The sequence below is a fragment of the Tachypleus tridentatus genome, chromosome 2 (assembly GCF_004210375.1).
Source record: "Tachypleus tridentatus isolate NWPU-2018 chromosome 2, ASM421037v1, whole genome shotgun sequence".
NCBI classification, from domain to species: Eukaryota; Metazoa; Arthropoda; class Merostomata; order Xiphosura; family Limulidae; genus Tachypleus; species Tachypleus tridentatus.
Window position 1 is genome coordinate 135,232,093 of NC_134826.1, and position 12,739 is coordinate 135,244,831.

The 12,739-nt window shown below is 31.9% G+C and overlaps 1 protein-coding gene across 2 annotated transcripts; it reads left to right on the top strand.

The window, feature by feature from the left end:
- On the top strand, window positions 1–10,741 carry LOC143245184 (large ribosomal subunit protein eL32-like). 2 transcript variants are annotated; one of them, XM_076491223.1, is made up of 4 exons: window positions 1–78; window positions 1,691–1,796; window positions 4,589–4,741; window positions 10,522–10,741. In XM_076491223.1, the coding sequence occupies exons 2-4, from the start codon at window positions 1,704–1,706 to the stop codon at window positions 10,678–10,680; spliced, it is 405 nt and encodes a 134-aa protein (XP_076347338.1). In that variant the 5' UTR covers window positions 1–78; window positions 1,691–1,703; the 3' UTR covers window positions 10,681–10,741. The 2 variants fall into 2 exon arrangements, with proteins under 2 accessions (XP_076347338.1, XP_076347339.1); XM_076491224.1 differs by having other exon boundaries at window positions 43–64.
- The last annotated feature ends 1,998 nt before the right edge of the window (window positions 10,742–12,739 follow it).

The window sequence follows — 12,739 nt, forward strand, 5'->3', positions numbered from 1 at the left end:
GTAGTTGTCAACATAACTCGTTAGTGTTTTCGTGAGCATGCGTTCTTTCTTTCCAAGCAAGTTCGTGAGTGGTTGAGTGTGAGTACTTGGTATTTTCATCGTATCAATCTCTCATATTAAAGTAGTGAAAAGTGGTTTTAATATTTTATATCTTTTATTTAAGTATTTATTATCCTCTTATGGTGTTTAGTAATACATTATATAGTATAGTTGTCAATAAAAACTACTTATGGATAGCTTTTAGCAAAGGCGTCTGCTACACGAAAGAAAATTAAGCGCGTTTATAAGTGAATGTTAGGCTACATCGTGTAGAAATGTAAGTTAATTAAGACGTTTTACTCTCAGTATTTTGATTACACAGTAAAACTTAACAGTTAATCTCTGATAATAATAATAACATGCAGTGAATGATGCTAGAAAAACGCGTAAATTCAAGACGTTCTAATAGAAATGGATGAAATTAAAAACTATAACGCGAGCGCGAAATAATAGACCTTTCGAAAGCACTCGAATTTTACTTGTAGGGTTTTTATTCATTTCTCTGCAGTGAATGATTAAGTTAAAATTTAAATTGTAGTTTTTTTTAGTATTTTACTGAGTTATTCATAATATAAAAATAAAATTCTTGCCTGGGGGTTATGAATTTTTTTGCTAATATTAATACTAGTATACAAGTAGTAATAATAACAGTGAATCAGAGCATAAATTATACTGTAGTAGATACACAAGTTCAGTGTTAGGTACAAACTATTATGTAGGACTAGTATTAAATTTAGTAACATTAACAAGTTATTGCTGGTAGAAGTGTTTTGACTTACCATTTGGAAATTTTGATGTTTTCATTGGTAGAAAATTGTTATGAACTTGTCTTTTAGTTTTAACATAGTTTGATTAAATTGATTAGTATACATTTCCAGTAGCAGATTCATTTGTTAACTACCACTATTCCCTCACAAAAAGACAAAGAATACCAAGCTTCAGGTATAAAATTCCTGCCCATTGTCTCTTTTAAGTTTGTTTCTTAAGATGGCTGGTGTGGGTATTAAAATAAAGTTGAGAACATTTTGACCTTCTGAGATCATCTTCAGGTTAACAAAGAGAGTTTGCAAAGTTAAATCTGGTTTATTAATGTTTTTATCTTTTATTGAATATTTTTTATGCAGTGCCATTTAAAATAAGTAGTTAGGTTCATATGCCCTTTTTTATGTCCCTTTGAGGTAACGTTGCCATTCGGATGGTGTATCTCTTTGTCCCAGTCAAATAATTGAATTTCAAACTGGTGATTTGTAACTGGTAGTAAGTAATAATATAGGATTATAGATAAGGTTTCTACAAAGTTAATAGGTATTATGATTTTACATTACACGTGTTTTCACTTAAAAAATAAAATATTCACAAGTATTTATCACGTCAAGATTTGAGACACCATGAGAATGTAGTTTAAGAATTCTTTTGGGTCATTAACCATTATTTGGGCATCTATAAAGTTCTGTAAAATGGTGCACATTTTCAGTTCACTAATATCAGTATGCGTGTGCCCATAGCTTTACAATAAGCCAAGTGTAATGTACATTTCTATGTCTATTTTGATATACTTTGTTGTTGTGTTAAAATATTGAACATGAATTCTGTTAAAAATATTTAGGATTGTTTTTCATTTGTTCCCATCTGTTGTGTTATCTTTTTGTAGACATTGCTTCAAGATGGCCATTAGACCTTTAGTGAAACATAGAATTGTGAAGAAAAGATTGAAAAAATTCATTCGTCATCAGTCGGACAGATATGCAAAGATAAAGGTTGGCATCGTACTTAAAATATGGTCATGTGTGAACAAGCATTTTGCAGCAAAACTAAGAAAGGACAAGTTGCTGTTCTGTTGATTAATATTCTACTTTAAGCTTATATGTGTATAAATGTAGATGATATAATATAGTGTTTTTTATAATTCAGTATTAAATTTATACTAGGCTAACTACAGGCTGCCCCATAAGTCCCTACTCATCCATATATCTTGTGTATCTGTGTGCTGTCTCTCATTCTCGCTACATAATATTATGCAATGCCATGTTCTGTGAGACATTTTCCTCAACATAGCAGGGTTATTGTTCCAAATGCCATGGCAACAACTGTCTTCAGCTCATCATTAAAGTTATAACATTGTTTAGACACAATATCCTTTATGTATCTCCAAAGAGAGTTATCACATGTCAAGTCCGGACTTCTTGCGGGCCATTTCGTGGGTGCCAGGGATGTTGCAGAACCACGATCTATCCATTTGTCTGGAAACAAATTTATAATACATGCATAACTGAATATAACATAATAACATCTGGATGGGTAGGGACTTATGGGCCACCCTGTAGAATAGCACATTACCATATTGTGATAATTTCAAATAACAGCTTGAACTGGGTTGAAAGATGTCTGTGTGATGTTGTCGAGAAACATGTTTGATAGAAGTTGTAGAACGTAATACTAATAAATCTCTGAAAAGATAATGTTTGAAATTGTAATTTAAACCTTTTAAAACACCTTGAAAGTTGTGCTTTTGAGTTTTGTAAGTATAATGGAAGAAAAAAATTATCTTGATTCTGTCTTTATATAACATTGTTTACTTCTGGTATGACTTTGCATGCTGAAAGTTTAGTTTGAGTATAATAAACTGTTATTATTTGCAGTTTTCTGCAAATTTTGCATTTGCAAAAAGAGCAAAATTCATCATTTTGCATCAATGAGATGAATTGACATCATTCATGATGTCAACCATGAATTTAAAAGGTTTGTAACTTACAAGTGTGCTTCATCTTCCTGCCGAAAGTCATTTGTGTGATAGGTATAAATTCATTTGAGGAAATATGTAGGGGGTGGGGATGATGTTTACTCGGGTGCTAATTCTGATTACACTGATTTTTTTGGTATCAATTTTCCAAACAATAGTTACTGCATGATATTTGATTAACCAACAATCATTTACTACTAGTCAACTGAAAATATCATAATTTTAAGAATATCTACTGCACATATTAGTAAAAGTGTCTAAACTGCTAATCAAAATGGGAAAATTAGAGTGAGAGAGACTGATAAATTAGTTAAAATCAAGCAAGATGGAATTGTGTCGCAAGAGAGATTAACATTAGTGTGAGCAAAATAAAGACATGGTGGATGTGTAAGAGGAACAAAAGCTGTGTTTAAAGAAAAAATGCACGAGTATTATTAATACTGACAAATGGATGTTAATGTAGCAGTCAGACAAAGAGCGCTATAACAGAATCTAAAATGGAAAAGAAACAGAGAAAAGCTATAGAAGCTGCTTACATCTTTTTTAGAATAGATCATAAACACTGCAGTGGGGGAACTACAAGTTAGCAGCAACAGCAGTTAGCCTAATGAGATGCTGGTTGGTCTGATGATAGTCGACAGATGATGGTAATGAACCAGTCAGACAAGATGCAGAGACCTAACGTGGGAAACTTTGTGTGTGTGTGTGTACACCCTTGTAAGACACTATGATTTCTCACTATTTAGAACAGTGGTTCTTAACCTTTTTCAGTGTTTGCACCCCTTTCAAATCAGTAATCATTTCTCGCACCCCCTGGAAACTTAAATATAAAAATATTAAACATACTCTTATGTAAAAATATAGATTTGCTTTAATTATTCATGGGCATCCTCGCACCCCTTGGGAATCATCTTCGCACCCCTGGTTAAGAACCCCTGATTTAGAAGAACATTTGTATTGGAAACATTGAGGGATAAGGATCTTTTTAAAGCAAGCGTAGTCTCATTTAATATCCAAAAAAAAAATTTTGCAGATCAAAGTCAATTTCATAAGTTTAATTAATCAACTATAATTGACTTTTAACCTGAAAGTTAGTGGCTGATGTGCCCTATTTAATATGATCAAAATGCTAGTACCCTATACTATCCTAGGACATCACTGGAAGCTGGCTTCCTTAAAATCTGGTTTGTTTTAAATGTTAATTTTTTTTAAATTCCTAACTTAACAATGTACATTGCTCTATATGTGTGTTTTGTGTGCAATTTGACTCTATTTCCTGACCATTATTACTGTTGTTACAAGTGACAGGGTGCTTGTTTTGTGCTACCTATGATAGAGCATTTGTTTTCAGAGGAAACTGGAAATCATTTATAATATTGTTATAAAAATTTTTCTTAAAAGATATAGCTCTTAAGTAACATAATTTGTTTCAATACTCTTCAGTATTGGTGAAATTCTTGTATTGCTTCATACAGAATAATTTTGTTTTTGCATCTTACAACATTTAGTCTATAGAACTGACCAAAATAAGTGTGTGAAATCACTTATTAATTTCATTGTTAACAGTAATCATGTTTTTGTGACCTATTATGGTTCCTGTAACCAAAAAAGACATTCAAGTCTTAAAAAAAGGTTGATGAAGGTTTTGTTTCTTTTTTTTTAATTTAAAGTTCTTATGTTTAATTTGCTATCTAGTGAAACAATGTGACCATAGTTTACAGCTGTATATCTCTTTTGGTATTGATTTGTCTTATAAAGCTTTTGAATGTTATAAGTGTCTGAACTTAATGCTGTGGTTTTTTGTTTTAGCCTAACTGGAGGAAACCTAAAGGTATTGATAACAGAGTCAGAAGACGATTCAAGGGTCAATATCTGATGCCAAATATCGGTTACGGAAGTGCAAAAAAAACTAAACACATTCTTCCTAATGGATTTAAGAAAGTAATTGTGCACAATTCTCGGGTAAGAAGTTTATTTCAAGAGGATTATTTTACAGTGTTAGCTTATACAGGTTTAAGACTTGTTAGTTAGGACACTAACTATCAATTATGAAGTCATGCTTATTGATCAACATGTTTTGATGTGCCTGATGTCTTATCAAAGAAGAACATTTATATAGTTTTCAGACATATATACTATATTTTAAAACATTTTGGGAATGAAAGCAGTGTCTAAAGCCATAAAACTTTCAGATCTGTGGTTTGTTCCTACATAATGTAAACCTCCCATCATATCCCCTTGTTTATCTCTACAGGAACTCTTCTCTAGTAAGTTTTCCAAACATAGTTTATAATGTGCTCTATCCAGTTGATTAGAATGATGCCTGTATCTGTTACTGATGTTATGCTTTGTTGATTGATATGAAAGGATGGAAACAAAACGTGTGGTAATAAATTAGTGGCAGTGCAGAAATAATCATTTAAAAACAAGACATGAGTAATACTCTCTACAGCTTATGGATTCTTAGCAAATACAAACCTATGTTTTGGGATGGGAAAAAACTAACACTCTTGTAAGTGTTGCTTATTTTCAAAAGTGAAAATTAGAACCTTGTTTTTCTTTGCAAGTTACATCGAATAAATGTTAATTCAGATTATCAGTAATGAAATATTTTTTTGAGTTAAACATAACTATGTTACTTCAGAAGTGTTTTTCATCCACCAAGTTTTTTAAACTACTTTTTGTGCTTTAAGATTTCAATAAATTTCTGAGTCAATTGGACTAATTGTATAATTTTTGATAGCAAAGTTGCATCCACATATGGTCTGGAATAGTTTGGATATGATATAGTGATCTGTAGGGCTTGGTTAAAAGCTCTCTTACTGTGGCATCTTATGTGGTTAAAGTGCTTGTTTTGTTCTTCTGTCTTTCCAAAGTTAATCACTCTGGTGATGGCCAACTGGAAAGTAATGTTTATCTCTGTAACTACTCAACTCTGGATTAAATACTGATTCAAAACATGTTCACAAAGTTGTTCTACATCACACATTCTACTACAGCCTCTTTTACTGTTCTGATAATCCACAACATTCTCTATCTTTTTCACCATTTTTATTGTTGTGCACTACAGCTTGTAATTCCACATTCTGAAGTCCATATTTTACCATCACTTTTCAACCATGTTTTGCATCACATTTATTTCCACTATATTATCATCATGTTACAGTTCATCTATTATAAGTGGTGTATTGCTAAGTGAGGGAACCAGTTTTGAAAGTGTTACTGTTATTAATATTTATTAAGTTGGCGATTCATAAAAAATAGATATTTTGGAAACAGTAGCTGTCAAATGTAATTGTAATCTACATTTTAAAATGTTACAATAAAAAACTAATTTAGTCTCATCTTGAATTTTTGAATTCCTGGATAACTTACAGAACTTCCAAATTTGGTCCATGGTGAGTTCATTGTGGTGGGCTACTCTTGTTTGTGTATTATTGCTGAATGATGCAACTTAAGCTTTTGTATAGATAATTGGTTTCCAGTTTTGTTTTTTTAATTGAAAAATAATAGTAGGAATGTTTGTTTCTTATTCAGTTTTAAGGCCATGATGCATTTTTTCTTTGTTTTTAGATAAGATGTAATTAAATAGATTTGTGGGAAATCATAGCCAGCAATACTTGCATTAAGTCTGAGTTCTGAGAAAGTCACAATATAATTTCACATACAATAATAGTCTTCCACCAATGTCAAGAGGCAAGAAACAAGTGAGCAAAGTTGCTAGATTATTCTGAATACTCAGTTTTTTAAATATTTGAACTGCTTTCAACTCTTTTACAATAGGCTTGGTATGAAATGCACAAGTTGATCTACACATTTACACGTGTTAAGTATTTGCACTATAACTTTTGATACAGCAGGTGTATCTTCACAAAATTTAGTAGACTTTTAGTAAAGATTATAATTATTTTGTACACAAAAAAATTAATGAAATATATTTACTAGAGATTTATTTGTGGAAATCGAATCTGTTTCTTTACTAGTCAAAGTGCAAAGTGATTTCATGTTATGATTAAACAAAATCATCTTCCTAAAAATCTCAAATATTATTTACTTAATTTCTAAAACCTAAATATATTTCAAATGTTTGTTTTTCAGTAAAACTTTATATTTTGCTATTTTTTATACTCTAACTCTGTAGGGTCTGTCATTTAATCAAACTTGTAACCATCATAAAAAATTAGGAAATAAATGTAGATTATGCTTTTTTCATGCTGGAATGACTGCATTTTATAACAAATGGTTAGCCTAAGTAGCATAGGAGTCATTAAGCTTTATATATTTATTATTTTTATTATATTGGTCTTCCAGTCATCCCCAGCTAACATGACACAGCTGGCATTGATATGGTGCACGTGCACTTAAGTCATGTAACCAGCAGTATAAAACTGAACTGTAGTTTTCCCTGTCTTAGCTGAGTTTTAGTGGACTAACATTTTGTAATATACAGTCACATTTCAATTATTATATGTTATATATATGTATATAGATTACTACTATTTAGAAATAAATTATTAAACTTATTTTTCTTGAAATATAGAACAATAAATCAAGAAGTAAAGCAAACAATTCTCTTTTCACTAGAATGTTTGTACTTGGTTATTGTTGGACACAGGTTGCTAAGCCTTTTAAAATTTAGCACATGGAGGATATCAAACAAAATTGTTTTTAGGTTTTAAATATATACAGATGAATAACCGAAAAAATTGTAAATAACTACACTGATACCATAGAATTTCACTATAATTTATTACGCTTATTAATTAAGGTTTACTTAGATTTTAAAGAAATATGAAACCTCAAGCAGACTAAAGACAATGTATCTTCTTGAAAACAAACTTGAATCAAAGATGAAAATGGTGGGGAAAACCACATTCTAAGCTGTTGGCTGGTTACTCGCATGTTGTATACTGTATTAAAGAGTGTAAAGGGATTTTAAAAATGAGTTGAACAGCACCACTGTGTTTAATTCAGTACATCGGCCACATATCGGCAAAAGTAAAGATACGAGGTTCTTATTTTATATTCTAGTTTGTCAATATTAGTAATTTGAGTTTCTAATTTGTCCAAAATCTTACTGATTATTTTGACATCACAAACATTTGATTTTAAACAGATTCAACACACCACATGACTTACAAAAATCTACATTTAAATGTGTTCTTTAATGTTTGCATTTAAATTAAGAAATCATCTCCTGTATTATATTAAGTTTGAATTATAATTTATTATTTTATTACAAACTTATTGACATAAATTTATAAAATAGTAATTCTTTAAAATTTTGAATGCAAGTCAACAAATGAGATGCCATGGCCTTTAAACTTTGATCTGTTGAGAAAGGGTTAAGAGAGGTATATATAAAACAAATGAAAATGAACTTGTACACAATCTGTTGTCATGTTAAGGCATTGTACAATGGCAGAATGTACCATGTGCTAAAGCTATTGATTACAGATTCTATATATGTTCTAAATAATGATTACTTACTTGCTGGTAATACTTTGTAAACATCAGTTGACTTAGTTTTCTGATGAATAATCAGCTTTTAAAGTGACTAGCAAGAAGACTAAGTTAGAAATACTAACTAAACCAGAATGAGCCCCTATACATTTATGGAAACTAAGCATTTATTGTTTACTGTGTAAGCATGGTAAAACTGGAAACAGAATATTAAGTTACTATACTTCTGTACCTATACTGCTAAATCTTGACCATCCTAGGAGGATAATTATCAATGAAATATCTAACAAATTTATTGGATCAGATCAGACTTTTTACAAATCTATATCATAAAAATTAACTTCTTTTATATAGTACCTTAGACAATGCTTGTTGTACAGTGACTGCAACCCCACTGTGGTTCTGAAGCTGGGAAAAATCTTGGAATAGTGCTGCATGAGCTTACTTGTTATTGATGATGTCAGCTTACAGTGTTATGTAAACAGTCCATTGTCAAAAGTGATGCTTACTTGTTATTGATGATGTCAGCTTACAGTGTTATGTAAACAGTCCATTGTCAAAAGTGATGCTTACTTGTTATTGATGATGTCAGCTTACAGTGTTATGTAAACAGTCCATTGTCAAAAGTGATGCTTACTTGTTATTGATGATGTCAGCTTAGTGTTATGTAAACAGTCTATTGTCAAAAGTGATGCTTACTTGTTATTGATGATGTCAGCTTACAGTGTTATGTAAACAGTCCATTGTCAAAAGTGATGCTTACTTGTTATTGATGATGTCAGCTTACAGTGTTATGTAAACAGTCCATTGTCAAAAGTGATGCTTACTTGTTATTGATGATGTCAGCTTACAGTGTTATGTAAACAGTCCATTGTCAAAAGTGATGCTTACTTGTTATTGATGATGTCAGCTTAGTGTTATGTAAACAGTCCATTGTCAAAAGTGATGCTTACTTGTTATTGATGATGTCAGCTTAGTGTTATGTAAACAGTCTATTGTCAAAAGTGATGCTTACTTGTTATTGATGATGTCAGCTTACAGTGTTATGTAAACAGTCCATTGTCAAAAGTGATGCTTACTTGTTATTGATGATGTCAGCTTAGTGTTATGTAAACAGTCCATTGTCAAAAGTGATGCTTACTTGTTATTGATGATGTCAGCTTACAGTGTTATGTAAACAGTCCATTGTCAAAAGTGATGCTTACTTGTTATTGATGATGTCAGCTTAGTGTTATGTAAACAGTCTATTGTCAAAAGTGATGCTTACTTGTTATTGATGATGTCAGCTTACAGTGTTATGTAAACAGTCCATTGTCAAAAGTGATGCTTACTTGTTATTGATGATGTCAGCTTACAGTGTTATGTAAACAGTCTATTGTCAAAAGTGATGCTTACTTGTTATTGATGATGTCAGCTTACAGTGTTATGTAAACAGTCTATTGTCAAAAGTGATTTACTGCATTTCTCCTGACACATTGCTTTGTGTTTCTTTTTTGTAGAGGCTTTTCAGGGTAACAGTCTGAAGCCGTTTCACACAGAGTAGCTTCAATGAATGTGTCATCTCGGTACATTAGCTTTGAAAGGGTGGATATTGGTATTATATTACAATAGCACCATTATCTCAAAGTTTATTAAAATATTTCTCAAGTTTACAAAAAGATGAAATTATATGTCCTCCAGTTGTTTTCAATTTTCAGTTTGACAAATGCTCTTGGGTTTCTCACATTTCTATATGTATTTCATAAGATTTACAAGAGAGTTGTAATACTGGCAATCTTTTTTTCTATAGGTTTTTGGCAGATTGTCTATAACCTGAAACAAAACCAGTATGAATTTTTTTTCATCTTTACAAAATCAAAGTCTAATAAGAAAATGTGTAATTTGGAAATATTAAATTTTTCTTCTATTTACATGTTTTTTTCTCACCCAGATAAAATCGGATCTTTCAGCCACAGTTAATTTTTTATTTTAAATATAACAGTACTAAGTTCTCTTTTCTTCCTTTTAAGTTAATTTTCAAATTTCAAACTGGTCTGTATGAGGTTATGTTTGAACCTAGTTAATCTTTACCATTTAAAGCTGTGTAAAGACATATGCAACTCACTAGTTTACTTTATTGTAATAAGTTTGATCTTGTGTGTGAGAGAACCTGTTTCATAAAATCACAAGTGTTAATACACATCAGTGGTACGATTCTTCTAATGTGCAAAGTTGATCAGAAGAAACGTTTTTAAAACAAGTTTTATATTCAATGTTGAATTGAAATTTTGTATTGACAGGACCTCGAAATGCTGATGATGCAGAACAGGCGCTACTGTGCAGAGATTGCACATGGAGTTTCCTCTAGGAAAAGGAAAGAGATTGTGGAAAGAGCTCAGCAGTTGGCCATCAGAGTGACCAATGCTAATGCCCGTCTTCGCTCGGAGGAAAATGAATAAGAAACGGAGTTTGTATATTGTTTATTTGCTGCTAGTAAATAAAATAATTTGAAGAAATGGCTTTTGTTTGATGTTGTGACTTTATTTATAAATTCACTTTCATAAATTGTTAGCATGACCACTTTTTTTAAATAACTGAATAATTAAGTTGTAGCATAGCATCTTTGTGTAATTAAATTTATTAATATCATAGGTCATTAATAATCAGCCATCTGTAGATATGAAATAAATGAGTTGGAAACTTTCTGTTAAGTATACACCTTTTTTAAAATTGTAGAATTCAAACTGTTGAATGAGATGTGTGGGCTTTTTCAACTATGATACTTCACTAAAGATTTGAATTTTTATTTATATATATAACTTGCAAGATAGCAGAATTTGGCTATAAGGCATTCTTCACGTTTCTCAAATTGTACCATCAAAAGAGTTAAACTTTGGAAGTGATAGGTTAGTGAAGAGTTTTTTTTTATTGAAAGTACGTAACTTTATAAGTAAACATCAAGGTTTTGAGTAATAACTGATTGTTTTTATGGTCTCATTTCTTCAATTTAAAAAGTTTGAATCCCTATTGCCGAACGTGATTGCCCTTTAGGCTATGAGGGAATTATAATGTGGAGGTCAATCCCACTATTTATTGGTAAAAGAGTTGGTGGTGGGGGAAATACACTGTCTACCTTCACTCTATCCTTTCACTGATAAATTATGGCAGTTAGTACAAAAACCATTGTGCAGCTTTTTGCTGAATTCAAACCATGCAATTAAACAAAATAAAACCCTTTTCTTTCAAAGGCTGAATGTTGAAGCTCACAAGTTCATGCTGCTTGGCATGGTAATAATTTACTTGAATGAAAGAATGTATAATATGAATGAACTCGCGTTATCCCAGTGTATTTTTGACTATCACCATGCATTTTATACATGTGTTCTAAATATTAACTTCAAACTTATTAGCATTCATTACTGGGCTGTTGCTAACATGCCCATACTTATATTTATTAACATTCACTGTTGGATGTTATTCACTCTACCCTGCTTATGCTTACTAGTATTCACTGTTTGGATGTTAGTAACATTTTCCTTCTTATGCTTATTAGTTTTATTGTGTGGGTGTTCATAACTTATGCAAATTTAACAAATATCAGAGTTTGTTAAGAATACGTAATTCATTGTCTGCCATTATTAGTTGAACTCCAGTTCTTGTCTACGACATGATAGTATTAAAATATTTCAAATTTCTGCTTCTCATTTTTGTATAGAAAAAGTTCCATAACATGAAACTATGAACTTGTGTTGAGATGATTTACTTGTTCTCTTTGTTTCAGATTTAAACTGAGGTGGGGCCCGGCATGGCCAAGCGCATTAAGGCGTGCGTCTCGTAATCTGAGGGTCGCGAGTTTGCATCCACGTCGCGCCAAACATGCTCCCCCTCACAGCCGTGGGGGCGTTATAATGTAACGGTCAGTCCCACTATTCGTTGGTAAAAGAGTAGTCCAAGAGTTAGCGGTGGGTGGTAATGACTAGCTGCCTTCCCTCTAATCTTACACTGTTAAATTAGGGACGGTTAGCACAGATAGCCCTCGAGTAGCTTTGTGCGAAATTCCAAAACAAACAATTAAACTGAGGTGGATTTTTTCATGTGAAATTTTGCAGCTATTTTTGTATATTAATATGGTTTACTGACAGTGTAATATGACCTGCAAGTCTTGTGGCTACTATATTTTTAGCTCTACAAAAACTGAAGATGTAATATTAGCAAAAAATATACTTTTTTTTTCTAAGTTGTTGTGTTCAGTAGATACTTTATTTTTGCCCCTTGATATGGATTCCTGTATGTCATGAAGGGGACCTCCAGAGAGAGAAGGTTCTGTACTTTTATTTTACCTACTCTGGGGTCTAGGCATAGACATCCACCCACATCTCCTGTGCGTGGCAACCCATAAAAGGCAGGAGAGGATTCTGATGGTTGGAGGATCCAACCTTAACACATCACATTGGCCTTAAATTCCTGAAGATCTGCAGACATGGGGTGGGACCCCCCCATGATCAATCGACTGGTCCA